Source organism: Hirsutella rhossiliensis, assembly GCF_020360975.1.
Source record: "Hirsutella rhossiliensis strain HR02 chromosome Unknown scaffold00008, whole genome shotgun sequence".
NCBI lineage: Eukaryota > Fungi > Ascomycota > Sordariomycetes > Hypocreales > Ophiocordycipitaceae > Hirsutella > Hirsutella rhossiliensis.
The window spans coordinates 92,256-118,739 of record NW_025408674.1 but is presented as its reverse complement, the minus strand read 5'-3'; the positions used below and the strand labels follow the sequence as shown (position 1 = coordinate 118,739).

The 26,484-nt window shown below is 57.8% G+C and overlaps 7 protein-coding genes across 7 annotated transcripts; 4 read left to right on the top strand and 3 right to left on the bottom strand.

The window, feature by feature from the left end:
• Positions 1-3,787: 3,787 nt before the first annotated feature.
• Positions 3,788-4,791, top strand: HRG_07253 (dol-P-Man:Man(5)GlcNAc(2)-PP-Dol alpha-1,3-mannosyltransferase; the record flags this gene model as incomplete). Its single annotated transcript, XM_044865724.1, has 2 exons — positions 3,788-3,946; positions 4,054-4,791. The coding sequence occupies 2 exons, from the start codon at positions 3,788-3,790 to the stop codon at positions 4,789-4,791; spliced, it is 897 nt and encodes a 298-aa protein (XP_044718688.1).
• A 271-nt stretch (positions 4,792-5,062) lies between these two features.
• On the bottom strand, positions 5,063-7,139 carry HRG_07252 (coenzyme A transferase domain-containing protein; the record flags this gene model as incomplete). The annotated part of the gene is made up of 6 exons (XM_044865723.1): positions 5,063-5,197; positions 5,250-5,471; positions 5,552-6,089; positions 6,205-6,391; positions 6,488-6,772; positions 6,875-7,139. The coding sequence occupies 6 exons, from the start codon at positions 7,137-7,139 to the stop codon at positions 5,063-5,065; spliced, it is 1,632 nt and encodes a 543-aa protein (XP_044718687.1).
• Positions 7,140-7,880: 741 nt separating this feature from the next.
• Positions 7,881-10,047, top strand: HRG_07251 (major facilitator superfamily domain-containing protein; the record flags this gene model as incomplete). The annotated part of the gene is made up of 10 exons (XM_044865722.1): positions 7,881-7,975; positions 8,048-8,203; positions 8,287-8,555; positions 8,618-8,703; positions 8,821-8,948; positions 9,012-9,141; positions 9,251-9,347; positions 9,416-9,685; positions 9,778-9,862; positions 9,930-10,047. 10 exons carry the CDS (start codon positions 7,881-7,883, stop codon positions 10,045-10,047), a joined length of 1,434 nt encoding a protein of 477 aa, XP_044718686.1.
• A 263-nt stretch (positions 10,048-10,310) lies between these two features.
• HRG_07250 (fungal hydrophobin domain-containing protein) lies at positions 10,311-10,761 on the bottom strand (the record flags this gene model as incomplete). The annotated part of the gene is made up of 3 exons (XM_044865721.1): positions 10,311-10,355; positions 10,419-10,504; positions 10,593-10,761. 3 exons carry the CDS (start codon positions 10,759-10,761, stop codon positions 10,311-10,313), a joined length of 300 nt encoding a protein of 99 aa, XP_044718685.1.
• A 4,949-nt stretch (positions 10,762-15,710) lies between these two features.
• Positions 15,711-17,094, top strand: HRG_07249 (acyl-CoA dehydrogenase, middle domain-containing protein; the record flags this gene model as incomplete). Its single annotated transcript, XM_044865720.1, has 2 exons — positions 15,711-16,919; positions 17,008-17,094. 2 exons carry the CDS (start codon positions 15,711-15,713, stop codon positions 17,092-17,094), a joined length of 1,296 nt encoding a protein of 431 aa, XP_044718684.1.
• Positions 17,095-18,924: 1,830 nt separating this feature from the next.
• HRG_07248 (male sterility protein) lies at positions 18,925-22,241 on the top strand (the record flags this gene model as incomplete). Its single annotated transcript, XM_044865719.1, has 3 exons — positions 18,925-19,861; positions 19,954-20,029; positions 20,078-22,241. 3 exons carry the CDS (start codon positions 18,925-18,927, stop codon positions 22,239-22,241), a joined length of 3,177 nt encoding a protein of 1,058 aa, XP_044718683.1.
• A 96-nt stretch (positions 22,242-22,337) lies between these two features.
• On the bottom strand, positions 22,338-23,606 carry HRG_07247 (uncharacterized protein; the record flags this gene model as incomplete). The annotated part of the gene is made up of 1 exon (XM_044865718.1): positions 22,338-23,606. One exon carries the CDS (start codon positions 23,604-23,606, stop codon positions 22,338-22,340), a length of 1,269 nt encoding a protein of 422 aa, XP_044718682.1.
• Between the last annotated feature and the right edge of the window lie 2,878 nt (positions 23,607-26,484).

Below are 26,484 nucleotides of genomic sequence, written 5' to 3'. Positions count from 1 at the left end.
AAGTAAAAAAGTTAGCTTCGGTAGAGGCGGGTGTTTTGGCTGCGGCGTAGCTCCCCAGACGCGAGGAGCTGAGGCTGGGGTGGGGGGGGTTGGGGGGGGAGCTCACGTCAAGCACAGGCGGCGCCTTGCCGGCGTCTTGTCCCGTCGAGACCAAGGAAGGGTCTCTCTCTGTTGAGGAGGATTGGCGAGGCCAAGAGGGAAGAGAGAGCGGCTATAGGAAAGAGAAGGAAAGGAGGGGAGGGGAGGAGAGGAGAGGAGAGGCGAGGCGAGGAGAGGAGAGGCGAGGAGAGGAGAGGCGAGGCGTGGGAGGGGAGGAAAAAGAGGAGAGCTGGGAAAGAGAGGAAGGAAACGGGAAAGAGTGGTTGGTGACGGGAAATCTGTTGTGTTGGCTGCACGTGTGGCCACGAACCTTTTGTTCCGCTCGAGAGCCGGGCAACCCGCTTTGTCTCTGGCCCTGGCTGCAGGTCATATGGAGCCTGTCTGCTGTGGCGACGACGACGACGACGACGACTGGAAGGCTATATAATGTATAAAGTAGTTGCGTAGCATCGGGCTGACGAGGGCGCCGTTTGTCTCGACGGTGGTGGATGATATATGGACAGGTGCTGCCCTCCGGTTACAGGCGCCAGCTACAGGGGCCGGCCCTCTACAGCGCTGGATGTACATGCCTGCTGCCCAAGGCAATGGCCGGTATGGCCAAGCAGTGAGACTTCACCTTGTCTCATCTTGCCCTCTTGGACGCCCGCTGCTGCAGATTCTGCTGCGTCCCTGTCTCGTCTCCATTCCCAACCATACACGGATGGGCTATGTGTCCGCCCCAGATGCTGGCCGCACGGAGTACATACATGCAGACTATCCAATCACGGCGCAATCGCATTCGGCAACAGACGAAAGCGAGGCTTCTGCTGCCAGAGGAAACGACTTTGCCATGCGATGGCGGTGCAAAAGGGGGACATGGCGCTTGCCAAGACGTGCACGCGACCAGCATCCACCTATAGCAGACACTATTAAGGGTGCGCGCCCTACAGATACAGCATGTGTATCCGTCGTGAGAAACCTTCTAAGTGGTATAGCCACAGCAATCCGCTGGAGATGAAGAAATAAAAAGGGGGGCGAGAGGGATACGGCAAGCAGTGGGGGCAGTTCATGGCCCCCTTTATTGGTTCCTCTGGGGGATAATTAGTTGATAATTAGTTGATTAGCCTCCGCCCTCTCTGCGTCAATGCCGTCGACGATCCCGCTTGCACCTCGTCGGACAGCCTCCGTCCGAACTCGGCGATGCACGTGTCAGAGTCAGCGCTGCTGCGTGCCTGCCTGCTCAGGACCAAAAACCAAGGACGAATGCACGTAATTATACGAGTGTCCAACCATCCATCTACACATACTACCACGACAGTCATCTCTTCCCTTGCAGCGCAATGTCCGACGCCCTCTCGTGTGTGTAATGGACCTTGCTCTGGTGGGCATTGTTGGGCAACAATGCGGCCCGCCAGAAACTTACTTTGCGGCCATGATTCGTACTGTACAGTATAATTACTGGGTAATTACGTCTTGTTCAATTTCCAATGACCACCTTGCAATCATGTCATCCGCAAAGGCACTGTACGCGGCCTTGGCAAATGCTCGTCTTGGCAAGTGTGCGCGTGCGCAGTGCAGTCTTCCGAGCACTTGGGTAGGGTAGCCTCGCTTATCCCCCCTCTGCAGCACGCAGACGCACCGCTTGCAAAGGCATTTCCGTCTTTGTCGCGAGACGGCCCCCGAGAGCCAATGCCAGCTCGCCTCCAAGAGTGTCTTTGCGCACGGAGTACATGTTTCGTGTAACAATAAAATACGCATGCATCGCCACAAAGACGCAATCCTCATTTGAGGGCGACGTGGACTCTCTGCGCTGCGCGCCCAAAGCTTAATCTGTTTTCTCATCGTCGTCATGATTCTTGTCCAGAGGGTGCCCTCCTGGCGGCAGTGGCAACATGCACCGAGTAATCAGCATGCCAGCAACGCTGAAGCCTGAAACTTTGGCTGGTCAGGCCGCCTGGAGGGAGGGTCACGATGAACATCAAGACTACCTACCTACCTACCTACCTAGTAACAATACGTACCTAGCCAAAGGCGCGGTGTAGTCGACATGGCAGGGCCGCCGTCTGTCACGGACCGACGGGACTGACGCTCCCCTACTGACAACTGTATACATACATGTATACCGGTACGTTATACGCCTCGTATTGTCTAGACGGGTACCTACAGGTGCTGCTAGTCTTTGGATCCTCCACACGGAGAAAGGCACCGGAGACCGGAGCGAGCCCCGAAGCGTCGGATTGCACCGAGTCGTTCCTTGATAATAAAGACGAATGACCCATCCTAATAGATCGGCTGGACTTGCTAAGTGGGCAGATCATCGTGACTTGACTCATGTCCCGCCTCGGCCCTCCACGCCGGCCGACTCTCTAGTGCCTCTGCCCAGAATGCACCCTCATTCCGACCCCAGTGTCTGCCCCTCTTTTGGGGGGTGGCAATGTTGCATCCGTTGGTCGTCTAGTCGTCGAGGGGAGGAGGATTCCTCAACGAGGGCGGCCGACCAGAAAGGGAGATGGGGAGATAGGGGAGATAGGGGGGAGATGGGCAAACTATGGAAGAGAAAGAAAGCTCTGACGTCTTTGCTTGTCTCGAGACATTTACCCCATCAATAATTAGAACATTGTCCAACTACTCGAGGCCATTGAATCACCTACGACAGTACATGGTACGTCCCCAATGATACCCGCGTCATCAGCCTCTTTTGTTCAACCCATCACAGATTGCCTGATCGCATCTCGTCATCTGCATCTATGCCTTTTCCATTTTCGTGCTACAGAACACAAACACGTCCGTGTCCATGATTGGAGAAGCGCCCTCGTCACGGGCTGGGGTTGCAACTGCTCGCGTGCCGGCTGACATGTACGCCAATGGGAGCTGGACCGGCCCAGGCCGCCGTGGACCAGTGGATGCGCTGTCGTAGCTTTCGGCACGAAGCTCGAAACGGCAAAAGGCCCAGTGGCACCTACGTACAGCCAGCCGCTTGGCTTACCCTTGCATGCATGTGTAAGCACGCGCAAGCACCCCAAGGCATCGACCCCCAGTCTGGACCCCAGTCCGACCCCCAGTCCGCTGCAAGGCCATCGGACCATTGGCCGCCCAAACCCTTGTCCGGCGCCTCGTGATTCATCCCGCGGCGAGAACCAGCTCTTCGGTGGACATGCATCTGGCTGGTATCTGGTACAAGTAGTGGTTAGTGGCCGCCAGCAGCCAACACGCGAGCGAGCGTGTCTCGTCCCGAGGTCGAGCGCCCGAGTGGTGGCCGGACAAAGGCCGGGGTGCATCATGATGGCCGACCATTGGCTGCGAGGCTCTTGACCAAGCGAGGGCCCAGGCCTCGGACTGAACAGACTCTAGCCTGTTTGGTGCGTGTTTCAGGGCCGTGGGATGAAAATGGCGACTTGGCATTCACCATCTCCGTCCCCCGAGGACCCGTCCATTCTATATCAATGGCAATGACCCTCTGTCATGGCGATAACAGGGCGGGACGGGCATGCTATCATGGCGCTTACACATCCGGCTCCGGACAGAGGGGAAAGGGACCCGTAATTCCCGGCAACTCCAAGACCCGACGGATGCGTCATGGGCCCCCGTCATGGGCCCCCGTTCCCCCTCAGTCTTTTGCAGGTCGAGACGAGGAGGGGGCGCGCGGGCAACGGTTCATGGACCAACCAGTCGTGACGGCGACGAAGGCCCCTGAAAAAAAAAAGCCAAAATGTCCAAGCTGTCGCCCTCGCTCAAGGCCTTGATCAATGCGCCCTCCGCTCGGCCCGGGCCCGTGGGAGCGCCGCAAGGGATGCGGGACGTCTATGAGCGCATCGCCGCCGACGCCGCGCGCAAGAAGCTGGGCACGAGGCCGTGGCTGGCCATCTCGGTGCGTTGATGATGATGATGATGATGATGATGATGGTGATGATGATGACGATGATGAGTCATTGCATCCACGACTCGGCGGCCCGTCTGCTGACGCTCCGGTCCAAGGCCGCCGCCACCTTTACCCTCAACTCGCCCGACTCGCTGGCCATCCTGCACGGCGTCGCCTCGGCCGACAGGGGCATCGTGGCCGCGACGCAGACGGCCGAGCTGATGCGCGACGTCGGCCTCAAGTGCATCAGCTTCAACGGCATCCCGCGCACCATCAACTGCCTCAACGCCTTCCGCGCCGCCCTGCCGCCCGCCCTCGCCGCCGCCCTGTCCACGACGCCCGAGCGCGCCCTGACGCCGCACAACCTCGACGCCGTCCTCGCCCGCGGCCGCCGCCTCTTCGACTCCGTCTACGCGCCCCTCGCCGACAAGCTCGTCGACCGCCTCGCCCGCGCCCACCCGGACCTGCCCGTCCACATCCTCGCCAGCCACTACGCCCCGCTGCTGGCCGACCCGCCGCTGCCCCCGCCGTCCCCGGCTGCCGACGCCGTCGCCGCCGCGAGGACCGGTCGGTTGCTGACGTCGGCCGTCGCCGTGGCCTGTCTGCGTGCTCAGACGGGCGTTGGGCCCCAGGTTCTGTCCCACGTATACGGCCTGCGCAAGGCCGTCGACGATGGCTCCTGGAGGGCTGGTTGGGTCGGCGAGAGGCGGGACGAGGCTGACGAGGAGGAACTTGTGCGCTGGCTTGCCGGAGACGAGGGCAGCGAGTGGATATTGAAGACTGTCGACAGCATCGTCGAGGCCTTGGGGGGGAGTAGCTTTGCCGCCGGACCGGGGAGGCAGTCAAAACTGTAAAGGCAGATGAACAGCGGGGTGTTTATATCCGCGGCAGACAGGCTCAAGAAAGCTCCTGTCTCTACAAAGACCTGCCGGCTTCTCGGATCCTACATCGCTCGTCGCAGTCCATCCTCGCTGCATGAGCCGTGCCTTGCACGAAACCCACAAGTCCAATACGAGCATGACGCTTAGGTATATAACATGAACAATGCCCCCAGTCTATCCGTCTATCCCGTCCATGTCTAGTTCCGCGTTACACCCTCCCGAAAACGCTGACCCGAAAGAAAATTCACTCCATCGCCTCGACGCTATCCGCCACCGCAAACTTGGCCTCGGTCTTGCTTCGCACCTCGTCCACGCTCACGCCCGGCGCCAACTCCGTCAGTGTCAGGGTGCCGTTGTGGCGGTCGACCTGGAAGACGCACTGGTTTCCTGTCAGTGTCGAGGTCTGAAGGGGGGGGGGGCGAACGACATACCAGGTCGGTGATGATGGTGCTCACGCAACGGGCGCCCGTCAGGGGCAGGTTGCACTGCTGGACAATCTTGGACGAGCCGTTCTTGGCCACGTGCTCGGTCGCGACAATGATCTTGGTGTTGTCCGGGTTGGCCACCAGGTCCATGGCGCCGCCCATGCCCTTGAAGATCTTGCCGGGGATCATGAAGTTGGCCAGGTCGCCGGCGGCGCTGACCTGCAGGGCCTGTGTTTGAGCAATGTGTCAGTGGGCGGAGGTCAGATATCAAAGCCATCAAACGGGCCAACGGGAAACGAGGAACACACCCCCAGGATAGAAACGTCGACATGGCCGCCCCGAATCATGCCAAACGACTCGGACGAGTCAAAGCACGACGCCCCCGGCACCAGCGTCACCGTCTCCTTGCCAGCATTGACAATGTCGGCGTCGACCTCGTCCTTGGTCGGGTGCGGCCCCATGCCCAGGATGCCGTTCTCCGACTGGATCCAGACGGTGCGGCCGGCCGGGATAAACGTCGCCGCCAGCGTCGGGATGCCCACGCCCAAGTTGACGTAGTAGCCCTCCCTGAGCTCGCGCGACGCTCGTCGGGCGATGCGGTTGCGCCGCTGCTGCGCGGCACCGCCAGCGGCGTCGGCCTCGGCTGCGGCGTCGGCGGCCGGGTTGCGCGTCTTGAGCACCTCGATCCTCTTCTCCTCGGTGGCCGGCACCACGCGGTCGACGTAGATGCCCGGGAGGTCCACGGCGTTGGGGTGGATCTCGCCCACCTCGACAATGTTTTCCGCCTCGACGATGGTGAGCCGCGCCGCCTTGGCCATGAGCGGGCCAAACGCCTTGGTCGTGTACCTGCGATGCGATTGCGCGCGTCAGCTTCCGCCATGCTTCCCGCTGGCATGGGCTGGATTGTTGGACCAAGGGCAAAGAGGAGAGGCATCGTGACGTGTAAGTGGCGGCAACTCACCGGAACTGGCAGTTACCGGCCTTGTCGACCTTCCAGGCGCGCAGGATGGCCACGTCGCCCGTCAGAGCCGTCTCCATGAGAAACGTCCGGCCGTCAAACTCGCGCGTCTCGCGTATGCGGCCTGGCTCCAGGGCCTCGCCCTTGGGGTTCAGCCGGATCGGAATCTTGCCTTCTTGCAGGAGCGTGCCTGTCGTCTCCCGCCGTCAGCCATGACGTCCTTGCTTTGTAGTCTGCATCTGGCAGTGTGTTTGCCATGGAAAGAGAGAGATATAGCGCAACGTACGGGCTCCGGTGGGCGTGTAAAAGGCCGGGATCCCGGCACCGCCTGCGCGCAGGCGCTCGGCCAAGGTCCCCTGAGGACACAGCTCGATGGCGAGCTCGCCGCCGAGATATTTCTTCTCGAGCGCCTTGTTGTTGCCGAGGTACGACAGAACCAGCCGGTTGACCTGCCCGGCCTCGGTGAGGGTGGAGAGGCCGCCGAGGCCCTCCATGCCGGCGTTGTTGGACACGGCCGTCATCGAGTGCAGGGCGTTGGTGCCTCTTCGGTGGAGTGCTTGGATTAACGTCTCTGCGAACCCGCAAACCCCATGTTAGCTGAGATGGAAGCCCGTGTTTCTCAACCAGCTCCTCCACGGGCCAAGAGAGACAAAAAGGGCGGGTGAGAACGTGCCGGCAACACCGCACAGGCCGAAGCCGGAGCTGAGAAGAGTCGAGCCGCTCTGCACGTCGGCAACGGCGGCGTCGGCGTTGTCGAAGAGCTTGGAAACCCGCGTCAGCGGCTGAGAGCGCCTCGGTATCGTCGTGACGAAGCTCCTCGCCGCCCGGACGCATGGCGCCGTCGGGGCTTGCGCCAAGAGCAGCCTCGCCGGGGCGCCGCAGCCCGTCCGCCGGGGCAGGACGGGAGCGCGCAGTGTTCTCATCAGTGTCGCAGCCATGGGATGTGTCGCCAGTCTTGGTTCACATAGGACGCGTTGCAAAGGGTGTGAGCAGCGGGAAAGGGAGGAGAAGCCAAACTGCAGTGGATTCGTTCCACGCGGGCAAGAGTAACCAGGCGAGCCCCTGTAGTTATATGAAGCTGGATACCGGCTCTTATTTATATAGCGCACGTATATCCCAGTTTATATCGCGTCCAGAAAGGAAAACAAAAAAGTGGCGTGGTATCCCTTTTATTCATGACCTGGAGCTCCGCTCTCCACTGCCGCGGCGCATGAAATTCTGGTAGCCGGGCCCTGGCTGAGGGTCCGTTCGGCCGGGGGGCGGCCGGCTCGGTATGGCATCGGCCGGATCGGATGTGAGGGACGAATGCCGAACAATGCCGACGGCGTCCTCTGCTACGCTGGTCTTGCATCTTGTACCAGCCATATACTGTAGCATTGACTGTTTACTTTGTAGAATCACTTCATACTCGCGCTTGCACTCACAGTCCTGCTCCAGGTGTCCGGCCCATTGCACACCGTAGAGTGACGTCGATGATCGCCTCTGACGCTGCCGCATGGAGCATAACCTTGTCCAGTCGCCCGGGACGGACCGGCATTTGTGACTGGTCGACCTGGCCTCGCCGTGGAGCCCCTTTGCCCCTCGGCTGCCACGAGGGTAACACTGCAGCGTCTTTGCCAAGTCCCATCTTCGCACGCGGCAACCATGAGGGGAACACGAACCAGCTACCGGCTACAGACATGGACGGCAAGGCTGAGTTTGCCGAGCTCAGTGCGATGCGTGACCCGGCGACGGCCAGTCTGACCCGCAGCGTGCTCCTCAAGACGGATAGCCGGTGAGCCGCGTCCGAGCGCGGGCGTATGAGCTCAAGGACAAGCAAGACTTGAAGGCTCACTTTTTCCGCCAGCGTCTTGCCGGTGCTGGCACTGCTGTTCCTCTGCTCGTTCCTGGACAGGACAAATGTTGGAAATGCCCGCATCGTTGGTCTGGTCGAGGACCTCGGCATGACGGACCTGCAGTTTACCCAAGGCCTGGCCGTCTTCTATGCCACCTACATTTTCAGGTTCGTCAGATGCCTCCACTCTGGCTGCGGCCGTAAGCCCCCTCCCCCCCACATCCCTTCGAGCTGACACGGCAAACGTAAAGCGAGCTGCCGAGCAACCTGGTTCTCAAAAGGGTCTCGCCCCGGATATGGCTCCCCTGCCTGGCCGTGGCCTGGGGCCTCGTCACCATGTGTCTCGGCTTCGTGCGGGGCTTCGGCAGCTTCGTCGCCGTCCGGGCCATTCTCGGCGTGGCCGAGGGCGGCCTGCTGCCGGGCATGGTCCTCTATCTGTCGGGTCTCTACACGCGTGGGGAGCTGGCGCTGCGCATCGGCATCTTTTACACCGCCGCCTCTCTCTCGGGAGCCTTCGGAGGTATGCTTCCCTTGATCCGAGCCGTGCCGTCTGCCGGGCCCGGCTGCTGACGACACACACAGGCCTGCTTGCGCGAGGCTTATCGGCCATTGGCCCTCGAGGCGGTCTCGAGGGCTGGCGATGGATCTTTATCATCGAGGGGCTAATTGTCAGTCTTTTTCCTCCTCCCTCTTTCTCCTCCATCCCCCCTCTTACTTCCTTTTCTCCTCGACACGTTTATGGATGAAAGCCCGGCGCGGCGATTAACCGGTCGTTGCATATCAAGACAGTCGTTGCCGGCGCCATTGCCTTTGTCGGCCTTCCTAACAGCCCGGCCACGGCCCGCTACCTCACCCAAGAGGAGCGCGAGTGGGCGCTGAAGCGTCTGGCGGCGAACGAGGGCGGCCGGTTCAAGTGCGTCGTCCCAGAAGCAAAGCTATCAGCGAACAGCAGGCAGCTGACCGACGCTGTCTCTAGTCTTGCGAGCGAGAGAGAAGAGGGCTTCCGGTGGTCCGAAGTCGGCCGCGGCATCCGCAATGTCCAGGTCTGGCTCACGTCGACGGCATACTTTGCCATTCTTTCGGGACTCTACTCTTTCGGGCTCTTTGTACGTGATCCATCGCCGCGGCCTGGCTCCGGAGCCCGGCGACCAAAGTCTCGACGTGCTCCAGGCCATTGAATTGAACAGAACCGCCCGCTGACTGTCTCGCGTCCAGCTGCCGACCATTGTCAATGACCTCAATATCGCGTCGAACCCGAACACGGCCCAGCTCTGGACCGTCATTCCCTACGCAGTGGCCACACCAGTGACAGGCAAGCCTCCATCCCTGCGCTGCCGGTGGAGCCTCGAGGGCCGGCGCGAAGCTGACATGGAGCCGCAGTCGTCGTCGCTTTTCTCTCAGACCGCCTCAAGCTGCGAGGCACCCTCGTGCTGTTCGTTCTCCCCGTCGCAATCGCCGGCTACGCTGCCATGGCCAATGTCACGGGCGCGTCACCCCGGTTCGCCATGACGTGCCTCATGGCCATAGGGCTCTACGCCGCCGTCCCCTGCATCCTGGTCTGGAACTCCAACAACTCGGCCGGGCACTACAAGCGGGCCACCACGTCAGCAGTGCAGCTCGCCGTGGCCAACTGCGGAGGCTTTGTTGCTAGTGAGTGTTGCTCTTTGTGCGGCGAAGCTCTCATTCGCTGTTCGTGGCGGGAGGCCGAGAGTAGCCTGGCTGACCCAAGCGTGGGCGTACAGCCTTCGTCTATCCCAAGAGCGACGGGCCGCTCTATCACAGGGGCCATACGATCATTTTGGGCCTCCTTTGCTACGCTTGGGCTGCGTGAGTGGAACCCCTCCGCTAATTCCTTTACTCCCTGCCCTATGTACTGACGAACCATTCGTTGCAGGGTCTGGCTTAATGTCCTCTGGTGCGCCAAGATCAACCGCGGCAAGCAAAGGGGCGACTACGACGAGTACATAAACTGCGGTGACGACCGCGACCCCGGGTTCAGGATGATCCTTTGACTGAAGCCCATTCAACCTCGCGTTCATGCTGTCCAAGGTGTCGACGTGACATGCCTCATGGTCGTACACACTTGAGACTCTGGGACAATGGCAGGGCCGAGAGAATAATGCGAATAATTAGTTTATATGAAGGCATGTACAGGCTGGGAACAATCTCCATGCCGAAGAATATGACATTAGTGATTTGAACACGAACTCTTCCAGAATCGCCATCGCTCCAAGCCAAGGCGCTTTCGCCCGACCTGCCGCCAAGTTCCTCCGCCTTAATATTCGCCGACGGGGTCCTTGCAAAACAAGGCAAGACCGGCCTATGGAAAAGTGTTAGAGTCCTGGCTCGTCAGAGCAAAAGCTGACGGCAACATGGCGCTCACAAGAGGAATAGAGCAGCACTTGGGAGTCCTGCCCTTCGCAGCGCAGATCTTCGAGAACGGGGCTTCCAGACTTGGGGCTTCGGGGGCTAGGATTTCTCGTCAGTAGCTCCTCTTCCCTCCACCATTTGCTTCTCTCTATGAAGACAGAACGTGACGGAGAAGAGCAACGCGTACGGGAACGGCAGTCAAGGACGGCAACGTCCAGGACGCTGGCGGCGCAACATGATGGAATGGAAAAGCCGACGCTAACGCCGCAGGGGCCAAGCAAGGAACGAGACTCGATGTCGGGGGTGGGCACGGCCAGGGCCGATGTGAGGAGCGCGGCGACGGCGAAGAACTTCATCTTGAAATTGCTGCTGTATACTTGGGGGTATGTGAAAGATAAAAAACGAAAATCAGCCGAGAGCGAGTGACTGTATTGGACGGCGGCTTGTATCGACAATGAACGGAGTGCAATGCTTGACGGAGGACTGTTTGAGCAAGGACTTGCTTGAACTTGATATTTATAACCGAGGTGGTCGAGCTGAGTCCAGGGCCCTCGGCGGTGACGCTCCGGAAGAGCAGGGAACAGGCCGGCAAAACTCACCGTCCCGCTCTCTAACCGGCTAAGCCATGAAATAAGACTTTCGTGTGGCATTGTTACGACAAGCCACAGAAGCCATGGCTGTCTATGACACGGGATGGGCCGCCGTCTCCTGACCGTTGCTGCACGTGTCAAGGAGAGAGAGTTAGAACGGGGGAAGAAAGGGGCACCGCCAAGTAAAAGGCGTCCAAGGACTAATATCGGCTCGGGCAGCATTAAAAAACAGGCAGGCATTGACCTCCCGGTATAGATGCTATGGCGTCTATTAACTAGACAACGTATCTGAAGATGCGCCATGTTTTGAAAGCAGCGCTCCACGGTGTGGTGATCGACGATCCATGTCGTGGGATCAATCACCGGGAGAGAGTAGCATCGAAGTTCGGGAAGTGGGAGAACAAGGTAACAGTAAGAAGATAAGACAGTGGACAACGAAGATCAACAACTCTTGTTTGGAAAGATATGCGAGCCCTAGCGAAGCAGAGAACATACTGTTGACATGACGACGTCACGGCATGAGCCTTGGCTGCATCGGTGGAGAAGATCTGTCACCGTTTCGACCAATCAACATATTGAAGCCGGACATGCCTATTGTTGTATTATTCAGACCGAGGAGACGGCGCTCGAACAGAATGGCACTCAGCCAGCCGCCCCCTAGACCCTTTCCTGCGCCTCCTGCCCAGGCCGCGTCATCGTGACGGTTTTCAGTCTGCCAGGGAGTAAGGTTGAAGTCGAAAACTCATTTGGCGCGGTTGCCGGCCGTTGTTTCCCGACAGCGAGCGCGGCTGGCGGAGGCGGTAGGAGATGACGAGGATGACTGGGCCGTGTTGATGCCTATTCGCAGCACGATATGCTACTGTCGCCGCCAGGTGTTCGCGTTGTCTCGACGCCAACTTGATCTCCTCAGGCTTGATCCCCTTGTGGCCAGGGTGGTTTTCCATACCCAAGTATGGAAATACCCTTTCCATACTATGGCATGGACAGGGTATGGATATGGATCCATAGTATTTCAATGCTCAGTCAATAATTGGCCAAATTGCGCCACTGACCGGGACCCCTACAGCGCCATCGTCCAGGGGTCTGAGGGCCTTGAACCCCGCTAATTCCCACACAAACACAAATCGCTTTCCCACCACTTTGCACCAACGCGTCGGACGAATCAGTTGTCGAACTATGGATTCTGCAAGTGTGCTATCCTTCTTCGATGCTGAATCTATATTGTCGGACTCTACGACATCAAGATCTCGCAATACAAGAGGCAAAGCGGCTATCGCAACGTGGAAGCATGCTCGCGTTGCAGCAGAGGGGGAGGAAGAGTTTAAGGGCCGAAATCGTCTTCTCTATTGCAGCCATTGTCCCCAGACGAACCCGTACAGCACTTCAGTTACCACTAACTTTCGAAAACATCTGGAGGGTAAGCACGATATTCGAGTCGTGGAAGATTTGACTCCTCTTCAATCATCCATCTTTGAGGGGTTTGAGCAACTCTACCAGCAAGCACGGGAATTGGGCCACACAACGGAGATTGAGTCGGAGGTCTTCAAACGCTACCTGGACCAAGACAAGATAAACAAAGCCTTAGCTTGGCTGATCGTCGCACGAAACCTTCCTTATCGAATTGTCGAATCCCGCGAATTTCACCTCTTCATTTCGACCTTGAACCCGGTCGCGAAGGACCATCTCCCTTCCGCCCACTCGACTATTCCACGAATTATCGACAATCATTTCCAGTCGGCCAAGGATATCGTGCGAATGAAGCTCCAGTCAGCAAAATCCAAGGTTCACCTCTCGCTTGACATTTGGACGTCCCCCAATCGGCTCCTTCTTCTCGGAGTTTGCTCCCACTTTGTTGACCACGCACAAGAAGCACGACGGAAAGCTCTCCTTGCACTTCGGCCTGTGGCGAACCATTCCGGGAAGGAGCAATTCGTTACACTTCTACCCATCTTGCGGGACTTTGGTATTCTGCGACGCCTTGGAAGCATCGTTGGGGATAATTCGAGCACGAATGACACCTCTGCCGGGCAGTGAGCACGTATCTCAAGGAAGAGGGCGTCAAATGGGATCCTGAAGTTCACCGCCTCCGATGCCTAGGCCACGTTATCAACTTGGCAGTTCAAGCTTTCCTGTTCCAGAATTCTATTGACTTGAAAGAGGGCGAAATATGCGAAGACGCAGATGACCTGGCAAAGTTCAAAGGCAGCGCACCGAATTTCGCCGCCTTGGACCACTTGGTAAGCTCCACAACCTGGTTGTCAACATCCGGAGTTCATCAGGACGCAGTGGAGAGTTTATGGAACTCGCTGAGAGGGGCATTCCACTTGACAATCGTACGAGGTGGAATAGCTGGTATCAGATGCTGCATGTTGCCACTCAGCAGGAAACTGCCAGCGCTCTGGACACCTACACCAAGAATCATTTCGAAGATCTTTCTGCGGATTTTCTATTGCCGGAAGATTGGGCCCGGCTCCGAATAATTGAGAAGATCCTTCAACCGTTCGCCCGAGCGACATTAGCAACACAAGGGGATCATGCGACCCTGGACAAAGTGCTCTTCACGATGGACGTCTTGATCCGATGCTTTGATGAAGCCCTGGTACCATGCCTTCCATTCCTCTGATCTCCTTGTGCAAGCGCTGAGATGGTGCAATAGGTCACGTACAAATCAGACACCGAGCTGTCCTTTAGGATCAAACGAGGGTGGGAAGTCTTTGACAAATATTATAGCAAGACAGAAGCATCGCCCTATTATGCAGCTGCCTTGATCCTTCATCCCAGCTATCGCACAACATACATCCAGGCAAATTGGAAGAAGAAGTGGCAAAACCTGCGTTCAAACAGGTCAAAGACCTTTGGCTCACATACCGAGACACTGTGGATGGCTCCTCTCGCAACATTTACTAGATGACGATGATGACGAGGACCTTGACGCGTTTGATCGCATTTCAAGGAACCTGCAGAATTGCACTCGACCGTCAAGCCAGGACGAGTACGAAGATTACATTTCATGTGATCCGTACGACATTACGCCGACGACGGCCTTGTCATGGTGGCTTCAAGAGCAACAGAGAAAACGATGGCCCAAGCTATCACAAATGGCCATAGACATCCTATCAATGCCGGCGATGAGTGATGAACCTGAGCGGGTGTTCTCAGGGGCGCGTCGCACAATCTCATGGGAAAGAGCCCAATTGGACGCGAAACAAGTCGAAAAGGGAGAATGTTTAAAGCATTGGCTCAAGAACGATATCTTGCAAGGGGCCGAGGGTGGTGGCGGGTCCCCAGATTTTGGGTAAAATCCTGGCTCAACTTCTACGCCTGTTTCCTGCAAAAGGAGCAAATTTCTGCTTGGCATCCCCTTGACCGGTCGTCTGTCATTACGTTCACGTTAACTGTTCCTTGATTTTCATTGATTCATGTCGTGTTTGGCACGTTTTGCCGAGACCATATAGGTGAGCTGTTGCGGGATGCGCACGGACCAAGAATGGAAAGGTGTATTGCAATACTTGCAATAAATGTGGGGCGATACTCCAGTATGGATTGCACACCTTTCCATATATGGAAAACCACCCTGCTTGTGGCTCTGCCCGGATAGGATGAACCGGGTCTCTCGCTGTCGTCCCGATGCCAACATACTGAATTGCTTATTGGAATCCTGCCGTACGAGGCAAACACCTCGCTGCCGAGCAAGTCAAGTGCTTGGACACGTCACCACGGTATCGATTCAGCCTCCAAGTCCCCGTTTCTCTGCTTGATTTCCCCCGTCCGGACCGAGGCCATCGGGATTCCCGACAAGTCGTATATGATGAAGGCGCTTAAAGCCGATCGAGATTTGTGGCTTTGTGTCTTGGACTCATGAAGGGCCTCCACGAGATGGGCTGAGACAGGTTCGTCTGGCACAGCAGGACGTCAACCGTACCTTACTTGCCGGGAAGCGGATTTCCCTATACGTACTTTCATCCTCGTTACCGATTTACAGCCGACTATCCATCATTGGTACCGGTGGCCCCTTGTTATTTGACTGCATGAGAAGCACTTACTCCTCTCCCATGCTGGTTGCAAGGGTGCCTCGTGCCTTGCGCCACAGGCCCAAAGCGTCAGTATGGGCGGCGCTCCGCGTAGGATGACTGTATCATTGAAGCCATATTGAGAGCCTCAAGAAACAAATGGCAGGTCCACGGCTTGCACATGGGACCCAGGCAAAGTAGAAAATCAAAGCAGGCCAGCCCGCGATAGCCATGGCGAATGTTGGGCAGTAGCTTGAGATTTCCCGCACACACCTCGCGATCCTTACTGCATTTCAGGCACATATGTCATGAAGAGGGCTGGCTTCGACTTGGTGGATCACCCTTTCTTCTACGTTGTACTGGGGAATCATCACTTGCTAATGTCGCTTCATGTCTCCCGAACAAACCATCGGAGATTGCTGCCGGTGTCACGGGCTAGCCACCAATGTCACCATTGGTGACCTGGTCATTCTTTGTGAGAGGCGGAAGACGGAGGGGTTGAGATCTACCGGTGCTCCGTGCCTCGGCTATGCAGCCTTCAAGGGCAGCTATAATCTGGTTCTTCCAATTCATTGGTTCTCGGGAAGCAAGGTGCATTGCCCAGGAGTAAAAACAGCAAAAAAAGCAAAGACCAAGTGTCAGCTCAAGCCCTTGTCGAGTGCGGAGTAAGTTACGGAGTAGCTCGATCTCATCTCTCTCCACATCATGCCGCCTGATCCGAAGCTTCAACTCAGTGACCGCATCCCTTGGAGCGAGCCAGCTTGGTATGGCGCGCTGGCCTCGCCGTACTACAACAAGTCGCACCGCGAGCTCCGGGACAAGATCCGCCAGTACGTCGACGCCAATGTGCTGCCGTGGGCGCTCGACTGGGAGGAAAAGGGCGAGGCCCCGGCGGCAGAGGCTGTGAAGTTTGCCCAGTCTGGCATTCCCTTCGAGGACGTGCCGGACCGGTATCGGCCATCACACATCCCGCGGCTGGCCGGCGTTGGACGCGAGAAGCTGGATGCCTTTCACTTCCTCGTCGGCTCCGACGAGATGGCCCGCATTGAAGGCGGCGTCGCCGTTGCCCTGGCCGGCGCGTCTTCCATCGGGGCACCCCCCATCATCCACTACGGCACCGAGGAGCAAAAGGCGAGGTGGCTGCCGGGCCTCTTTTCTAGGGAGACGAGCTTCTGCCTCGGCGTGACGGAGCCCAGTGGCGGTTCCGACGTGGCCCGAATCAGGACCACGGCCAAGAGGTCCGCCGACGGCACGTTTTACACGGTCAACGGCGCCAAGAAATGGATCACGGGCTCTCCCTGGGCGACGCACATGACGACGGCGGTGCGGACGGGCGGCCCCGGGATCAGGGGCATCTCGATGCTCGTCATCCCCATGGACGCAGCAGGAGTCTTTGCGCAAAAGATTTACAACAGCGGACAAAACGCCGGCGGCTCGTCGCTTGTGCACCTTGAGAACGTGCGCGTCCCGGCCGAGAACCTCATTGGCGAGCAGGACCAAGGCTTCCCCATCATCATGAGGAACTTCAACAAGGAGCGCTTCATCCTGGCGGTCCAGTGCAACCGCAAGAGCCGGACCTGCCTGGCCCTCGCCTTCTCCTACGCCCTGCAGCGCGAGACGTTTGGCCAGGCCCTGATCCGGAACCAGGTGATTCGGCGGAAGCTGGCCGAGGTCGCGCACCGGGTCGAGGCGCACTGGGCCTGGCTCGAGCAGGTGGCCTTTCACGTGGACCGCTCGCCGCTGGGCTGGCAGAGCCCGGACATTGCGGGCCGCATCGCGCTTCTCAAGGTCCAGGGCGGCCAGATGGTGGAGCTGGCTGCCCGCGAGGCGCAACAAATCTTTGGCGGTGCCGGCTACCAGAAGGGAGGACCGGGGGCTACTGTCGAGCAGATTAGTCGCGACCTCCGCATGCTGGTGAGTCTCGCCTTTTCTCGCTCGCGCCCAGGCATGCGTGATGAAGGCCTGAGCGGGGACCGATAAGTAAATTGCTGACTGGGTACAGGTCGTTGGCGGCGGAAGCGAGGAGATTATCACGGACCTTGCCATAAGACAGGAACTGTCTTTGGCAAGCCAAGAGCCGAAACTCTAGCATGTTCCGCTACGATTGGAGTTGAGCGGGAGGCCAGGCGTAAAGGACGTGACATCCCTGCACAAGTCCTGATGGCCGAGTTGCTCACCCTGAGGAGCGACCTCGTTCGGCAATGGCATGTTGTTGGCGAGTTGGCAAGTTGGGTTCTGTCAGTGAGCTTCTTGAGAAGTAAGACTTTGTGCTGTTCTTTGTAGATTGTTCGTTCCTGTCGCCTGCAAAAAGAGGTTGGGCTCAGAGCTCAAAGAAGGATTGAACATGGAGCCCAGCGGTCCATCATCAACTAGGCTGTGTATTACCCGGAGCAAGTCAATCGTGTCGCAGCAGGCCCCTGCCTCCCATTTACTGCCCAGGTAGTGATGCTGCCCTGACCTCACCGCGTTACATCGGTGCTTCTGTTGATTTGCTGAGCCATAGGGTTAACTTCAATGATGTATGCAGGACAACGATAGTCAGTAACAAAGCGGCAAGGATGTCTTGAGGTAGACATTCTCCCTTGGCGGGAAGAAGTGGCACATTTGGGTGCGAGAAAGATGGTCGCCATCTTCGGCGAGACCGTCACTCGCCCACCCTCTGTGTACATTAATGGAGAAAACTCGTCCTGTTCAGCCTATGTGTCTCTAAGTGCATACGATTTTTGTAATGCCTTGGACAGTTGGTAATCGCGGAACTAGCAGGCACCGAGTGCCGACCAAACCTTGGAGAGCCAGCCTGGAGACGCGGCTAGTTTCGATATTCCCACGGCTCAAGGTGCGCCGACGCCGACGCCGAGCAAACGTCATTGTGCACAGGGGGAGCGAGCAGTGAGAATATCGGTTGCCCATGAAAGCGACGGCACGGATATGGCGGGTATTGCGCAGCTGACGGGGCCCCCGATGTCGGCAGTTGACATCCTCCCCCTTATTTTCCGCGGCATCGAGATATGATCTGCGGAAGGAATAGTTTGCGGTGACGAGACACGCTGCGTCTTCCGAATAGGACACGTAGTCGTGCGTTTTCTCTGTTGCTGGTGGCTATGAGGCCTTCTATTCCCATTCACACGCATTTTCACTTCGTTCCGTGGTGTACTTGCAGGCGGCTGCAGACTTCCACCTTTGTTACCCACCCTCGTTACCCACCCTTGCCTCCCCAGCCTCGGTTGATTTGCATCTTACTGTAGAGAGGAGGGGGGGAAGGGGGAGGGGTGTCTCATGTCTACCCACTTATCTCCGCTCCGCGGACCCTCAACGGACTTGGGCCCGGGCACCGATCCGCCATGACAAGCATTTTCCCCCATCTCAAGACCCACTCCGATACCAACGTGCCCGCCCTTCTGCTCCACGGGTTGACGAGTAAAGAGTGGGGGTGGGCTCCTCGTGGACCGCGGCCCGGATGCCGACCGGGGGCTGCCGGGCAAGGAGGGGCCCACCAAGCCGCGGCACGGAGCTGTGGGGAGTATTGGCCCTTTTTTCTTTGGCTGAGGCACGAGGTCCGTGGCGGGAGAACGGCAACTCCTACCGACTTCTTATGCAACTTGATATCATGTGGGCTATATTGCTGCCGAAGACTCCGTGCTTACAAGGCCCGCCCTGACAGCGATATATAAAGGCCCACGACGGCTGAGGAGCAAATCCAACTTGTTTCCTTTTCGGCTCAAGCCTCAAAGACTCATCTCAGCGACGCCTCATTGGCTTTACTCGGTTTCAACCTTGCAGCTCCTTTGAATACATCAACAACCCAAGTCTGCGGATCGCCGGTTCATTAAACCCACTTGACCCCGACTCCCCTCTTCGACCTCGTCCAAGAAAGCTTGCTCACCACAGACACCAAAACTACCCCTTGACCGACCCTGTCATGGCATCAGAAGACGAGCCAGCCTACGGCCGCCGGCTGCTCGTCAACGTTGTCGACGAAACCGCAGTCGCCGAACCATCTCGCCCCTTCGCGTACGCGCCTCTCTCAAGCAAGCCCGAGGATGGCTGGGAGCCCATCACCTTTCGGCAGGTCGCCAACGCCGTGAACCACGTTGCTCGCCTCGTCGCCGACACGGTAAAGGCCGACTCCAAGGACGGCGAGCCTTTCCCGACGCTGGCCTACGTCGGACCCAGCGATATCCGCTACGGCATTGTCATGCTGGCCTGCATCAAGGCCGGCCGCAAGGCTCTGTTTGTCTCGCCGCGCAACAGTACCGAGGGACAGCTGAGCCTGTTCGAGCGGACCCGCTGCGATCATCTCTGGTACGCCGAGTCGTTTGAGTCGCTTGTCCAGCCGTGGGTTGGGCAGCGGCCGATGAAGGCTACCGTAGTGCCGGCAGCCGAGGAATGGCTCAACTCCAACCCTGAACCGTTTCCCTACAGCCGGACATTCGAGGACGCTCGCTGGGACCCAATGGCGGTCCTTCATACAAGCGGCTCTACCGGCATCCCGAAGCCCATCGTCGTGCGCCAGGGCTCTCTGGCCATTGCCGACGGCCAGCGAACCCTGCCCGAGTACCATGGCTGCGACATTCTGTGGAAGCACTGGGAGAAAAACGCGACGAGAATGTTCATGCCCATGCCTTTGTTCCACGCGGCCGGCCTCAAGGCAGGCTTTATTCTCGCCGTCTACTACCGCATACCCATCGCGCTGGGGATGCCGAACCTGCCTCTCACCCCTGATCTCGCACTCAAGTGCCTGACTCACTCGGGCACCGATGCGGCCTTCTTGCCGCCTTCCCTAATCGAGGAGCTATCGCGGAGCTTCGAGGGTGTCAAGGCATTGAGAAACCTGAAGTTTCTGACTTTTGGTGGAGGTAAGCGCCCTCCCCGTCACACACGGGGTTTCCCACTGCTTCCATCAATGGGGTTTGCATTCGTTGGAGAGGGACTGACGATTTCAACACAGGCCGTTTGTCAGAATCCGTAGGGAATGCCCTTGCCCAGCAAGGCGTTACCCTCAACAACGTCATCGCCTCTACCGAGTGGGTTTTTCCATCGGCCCCTTAATGTCAGCTCGGCAACTAACCAAGGTCTAGACTGATGCCCTACGCAATCTACTACCAGAAAAGACAGGACTTGTGGCAGTACTTCATCATCAACAGCGACGTCATGGGGGCAGACTGGCGCTGCGTCGACCCAGACGAGGGCATCTACGAGCTATTCGTCCGCCGCAAGAATCCGCGAGACCCCGCCGGGCAGCCGCTCTTCTACACATTTCCCGAGCTGGACGAGTGGTCGACGGGCGACCTGTACAAGCCTCACCCGTCTCTGCCCGACCACTGGATCTACCACGGCCGCGGCGACGACGTCATCGTGTTCTCGACAGGGGAGAAGCTAAATCCCGTCACCATCGAAGGCACCGTCGCGGGCCACCCGGCCATCAAGGGCGCGCTGGTAGTCGGCCAGAATAGATTCCAGCCAGGCCTCATTCTCGAGCCGCACGTGGCGCCCAAGGACGACGCCGAGGCCAAGGCCCTCATCGACGACGTGTGGCCACTCGTCCAGGAGGCCAACAAGGCCTCTGTGGCCCACGGCCGCATCACCCGTCGTCTCATCACGCTCTCGGATCCAAACCTCCCCTTCCAGCGCGCAGGCAAGGGCACCATCCAGCGGGGCGTGACCCTCAAGGCGTACAAGTCGGCTATAGACGTCCTGTACGAGCACGCCGACGACCCAGACGCGCAGGAATCCGTCCCGCTCGACTTTGGGAGCGAGGAAGCACTGACGCAATCCATCGTGGCCCTGTTCGCCACCAACGTTGGCGCCCGAGACGTGCAGTCGGACACGGACTTTTTCTCAGTCGGCGTCGACTCGCAGCAGGTCATGAGCGTCTCCAACATCCTGCGAAGCAGCGCCAAGTCGGCGGGCGTCTCCATCTCCCGTGACGCCCTGGCCCCGCGTGTCATCTACGCAAACCCGACTCCGAGAAGCCTGGCAGCCCATCTCCTTGCCGAGGCCCAGGGCGACGGCTCAGGAAGCGGCGAAGTAGCGCGCGAGATTGAGAAGACAAAGAGCCTTGTGGAAAAGTACACCAAGGATCTGCCTGCCCCCGCCTCCGCCGACAAGCCGGATCCCCTGGATGAGGGTCAGACGGTCCTGCTGACGGGTAGCACCGGCTCGCTCGGAGCGTATCTGCTCGACGGCCTCTGCACGTCCGCGCATGTCAAGCGCGTCATTGCCATGAACCGCGGTGCTGACGGCGGTGCATCGCGCCAGGGTTCTATCAGCGCCGCCCGCGGCCTCGGCACCGACTTCTCCAAGGTCGAGTTTGTCGGCGTCGATCTGTCGCTGCCGGACCTCGGACTCGGCCCGGCCAAGTACGCCGAGCTCCTGACCTCGGCGGACCGCATCATCCACAACGCGTGGCCCGTCAATTTTAACATCAGCGTCGCCTCCTTCGAGCCGCACATCCGCGGGGTGCGCCGCCTTGTCGACTTTGCCAGCGCCGCAGCGAAGCGCGTCTCCATCATCTTCATCTCGAGCGTCAGCACTGCGGCGGCCTGGACGTCGCCGGACCCGGTCCCGGAGCGTAGCCTCGATGACATGGCGATGGCTGAGATGGGCTACGGCCGCTCCAAGATGGCCGGCAGCATGATCCTGGACGCGGCGGCGGCCCGTTCCGGGGTCCCCGCGGCTTCGGTCCGGGTGGGGCAAGTGGCGGGTCCACGCGGCCTCAAGGGCATGTGGAACAAGCAGGAGTATCTCCCGTCTCTTATCGCCAGCTCCGTCTACCTTGGTGTGCTCCCGGATAGCCTGGGGTCCGGCGGAGTGGTGGACTGGACGCCCGTCGAGGACATTGCCGGGCTCGTCCTTGACGTCTCTGGCGTTACCGTCAGGCAGCCCATCTCCGCTATCAGCGGCTACTTTCACGGCGTCAACCCAGCCAAGACGACTTGGGGCGTGTTGGCACCCGTGCTGGCGCAGTACTATCAAGGCCGCATCAGGAAGCTCGTCGGCATGGGCGAATGGGTCGATGCCCTCAGGGCCAGCGAGAGCGCGAGCGCAGACGTGGACAAGAACCCGGCCATCAAGCTGTTGGACACATACGAGGCAATGTATCAGGCGTCCGAGGCAGGACAGGGCCATGTCGACTTTGACATGACGAGGACCGTGAGCCACAGCCCGACGGCGGCGAACCTGAGCGCCGTGACCGTGGACTTGGTGAAAAACTGGTGTGCGCAGTGGAATTTCTGACCCGACATTTATTGTATCATTGTGCCTAAGAGATCCTCCGCATTTGAGGCAGCGTGTTTATATCCTTCGTTATAGAGTTTGGCATTTAGAAGCATCTTAATATACCGGTGTCAGTTCTTTTCGTGGAGTGGCAAGCATAGCCCTCCGTGCATCAGCCTTCACCCCCTGGAACCTCATCCCTTGGTCTCCCAGCGGCACAATGACGCTGTAGCTCATGGGACTGCCTCGTGGCTGCACCCCCGTCGTCAGCAGTAAAGGCGTCATCTCGCCATCATCGGAAAAGAACAGCTGCGGCCTCTCCCTGCGGTAAAAGTCGACGCGGGTGCCATCATCGTACTCGACCTCGGTGCTGAACGCCAGCGTCTTGCTCCCAAACGTCCACGGGCCCGTATAGTTGTGCACCCAAGCGTGACGCCCGACCTTGGGGCCGTTCCCAAACCCGCCCCCTGGCTCGAGCGAGTGCAGGAGCATGTGAAAGTGCCCGCGCTTGTCCCGCCACAGGAACGGATCCTCGCCAGGGTTTTCCAGGAGAGGCTGCGACTGGATCTTGGTGTAGGGGCCCTTGTAGCCCGCGCTGGAAATGGCCATGTTGATCAGCTCGGTCCCGAGGCAGTTGTACGAACAGCCGCGGTATGCCAGCAGCACGGCTGGCGTGTCATGATCGTGGCAATTTCCGCAGCGCCGGCGGTGGCCCGAGTGCAAGGGGAAGGCTGACGGGTTCGTGACGGTGGCGTCCCAGGTGTTGGAGTCTTGCCCTCTCAGGACCTGGCCTTCGGGCCGCCAGTGTCGCAGATCCCGACTTGTCGAGACCGAGATGCCGCTCTCGCCATTGTTGGCGTTTCCGGGCCCGCATGTAAGCCTTCTCCCAAGGCAACGGCCTGCATCGACGTCAACACGGCAGCCAATGTAGTACATCAGCCAGCGCTCGTCAGCCGGGCTGTAGACGACCGTCGGGTTGTGGGAAAAGGTGCCGTGGATCTCGGCGGCAAAGGCGTAGGGGCCCGCGGGACCAGAGCGCGACTCTGCGCGGACGATGCGGCTGTACGGAGCCCAGTAGTCGAGGCCGCAGCCGTGCGTAAACTCAGCAGCGAAGAGGTGGTGCAGACCTGGATCCCACGGATCCCGGACAATGGTCGAGCCCCAGGAAGACGTGCCGCGGGCGGTCAGATTGTATCCGGCTGTTCGTTTGGCCGGACGCACGTCGAGGACGCCGCAGTCTGAGGCCTTCCATCCCGCATCGCAGTGACAGATGGCCTCGCGACACATGCCGTTGAGGCTGCAGTCGCTGTCGGTGGAGCAGGCCTGGTCAGAGGACGCGAGGACGCCGAGAAGCAGCGAGAGTAAGACCGTCAGTGTAAAGGGCATCTTGACGCCGTTGCTGGAGTCGATGAGCGTCGACGGCTTGGCGGCCCTGCAGCGGACCGAGCCCTTTATTTACCCCGGCAGCCAACCCGATGCGGGGACACACGTAGTGTTGCATCGATGCCATTGTGCCTCCCGATCAAGTGTGCTTTGGCGAGCAACCGTAATGGATGGCGAGGAGGGAGGAGGGAACCGGACATCGGGCGGTATATGACTGGAAAGCATCGGAAACCGAGACGAGGGGCTTGGCACCAGCTGGGGCGGCATTGGGCTCGAGCCGCCAACCAGTGTCGTCTTGTCGGGGTAAAGCTGCGTCTCCTTTCCTGCGCCATGGGGAGGCGGATGGTGTGTGAGAGCCAATGCAAGAATTTTGCCAATCAAGGCACTCGCATGACGTGGAAACGGGCGTGAGGGAGCCATTCGACAGTCTGATACGCCCGTCATCAGAACTCATGGTGCCGTTGAGGCTATACGTATTAGGCGTATCAGACGGACAATTCATATGCACTACTACATTAAGCTTGAGCTACTTCCCCTTGGCTTGTGGTGCCGTGATCTCAACGAGAAACTGGCTCGCACCGACTGACGCTGAGGGGCTGTGAACTTGACGCTCCACCCTTATTCTAGAGTCCACCAGCAAGACGACTGTGATAAAAGAACTGCTCGGCTTTAGGAAAGATGACAGATGACGGCACACCAGCGTCCCTAAGAAGCTAGGTGCCCTTGTTGAATTTTGAAACTTCTAGGTTCTGCTAACGCCTTAGAGAGGGAGCCGAGTTCTTATAAGCATGCAATGATCTAGGATAGCATCCCACTTACTAGACTTAAAATACCTATAGGTATTTGCTTATAGGCTACCTATACCTACCTACGGGCTATTTTATAGCTACTATAAATACGTAGTAGATAGGTAAATTTAAAATAGGTACCTAAAATATATATAGGTATATTTAAGCTACCTATAGGTATTACCTACTTAGTTTTATTATACTAATTATTTATATTTATCTAAAGTACTTATAAATTATATAAAAGCTATATAGCTAAAAGTAGTATTAAATTAAAAGGTAAGATCCTATAAATATTATTTATCTTTTACCTTAACTATTCTTTTAATATTTAAAGTTGTAGGAATGTATCTATCTAGTGGTGTGACCAACCATGGTTGGCACGTGACCCGTACGGTCACGTGTGCGGCTGAGGGCAGCGTGCCCCCTTTCTCCACGCTGGCCTCTGCCTCCTTAGATAGAGAATCAAGACGAATACAACATCACAGGCTAACCCTAGTACCGTCTCATTGCAGCAGCTGCCGCAGGTGCCTACCCACACTGATCAGTGACCGGCCCACGCCCGTCACAGACAGCTAAGTAGAAGAGACAAATTCCTCAACCTTCGAAGGTGCTATAGTCCGCGTCACTTTACTGTGGCCCTGAGTAGCGCTCAGAAGAAGGTTATTTGTGCTAAGAACAAGGAATCTCCCGCTGGTTTGCCCAGCCGCGCGAGAGTCCTTCCAACTGTTGATTACGATCGCCCGCTAGTTTGCCTAGCCGTGAGCACCGGAATCGACAGGCGACCACATCGCAAACAACTAGTAAGAACGTTCGACCCTTGACGTTAAGTAGCAAGATCCCCGTCAGTTCAGTCTGGCCGCGAACGACCTACTTAGTACGCGACGCTCGACCTCCTATTAGCGACAACTCGTATACGAAGAGACCAATACGAACCCCACATCGTCTCATTCATTTGATCACGATAGCCCTGACCGCCCGAGCTATGTCCCCAGAAGCCCAGCTCGAAGAAATATGCGACCAGATGCAGGCACTAGACATCCAAGCATCCGCATTCCGACAAATTAATATCGACCTTTGGGACAACGATATCACACACGACGAAAAGGACAAGATCGCAGTAACGACATATGTGGCAAAGTTCATATTCATCGTTCAATCTGGCAGTGATCAAGGATACGACCTCCTTGGTTACTTCCAACAGCATTTTGAAGAATGGACCGAAGACACATGGGACCGCGCCCCGAATGAATACAAGAGAGCCCTCAGAAACTACTAAGGAAAAGAGGTATCTACACAGGTTCACAAAGGGGAAATTCGCAACACAATTTCTCATATTACAAACTATCGAGAACCCACAAACCTGGCCAGAGCAGGAGTTTACGGAGATGGTGTTTGATGAGAGGACTGCTGCCTTCAGGAGGCAGACAGCATTACTAGGATCAAATGCTTCCACTAATCCCCATCCGTCTCAACCTCCTTCACCATCAGTTACGCCCTTAGCAGCACCTCATCAAGGTCTTAACGAACCACAACCTATTAAGACCCTAACGAGCCCTCCTAACGCACCTACTCCTGCTCCGACTATCCAAGATAAACCTGCTCCGACCTCTCTTACTATTCATCCGACTTCCTACCGCTTCCAGAACCCCGATCTCGTCCAACCCGTCACCAACCCCATCCCCGAACACTTATCCGGCCCTGCAACCTTTGGAGAATACATGAAACTCCCCCCGGATAACATCCCGAACGCTATCGTCGATAGCGACATCCAGCAGAAGTTTATGAAGACCTGGAACAAAGATCGGAACTACACAGGAGAGCCGTACGATCTCCTTGATGATAAGCTCCGCCTCTTCTTAAGCAACTGCTCTCATATCCAAGTGAAACCGTCACAATTTCACGCACTCTTTCCCCGGATCCTTGATGGAAGAGCCCAAAGATTCTATCTTGATAAGATCACATGGGCTACGACGTTCCGACAAGCGTATGATATCTTCAAACAACACTTTGACACGGAAGTCAACCATGTCCACTACCATACTGACTGGACAACAATAACCTTTAACTCCATCCGTGCCCAAGATGCTTCG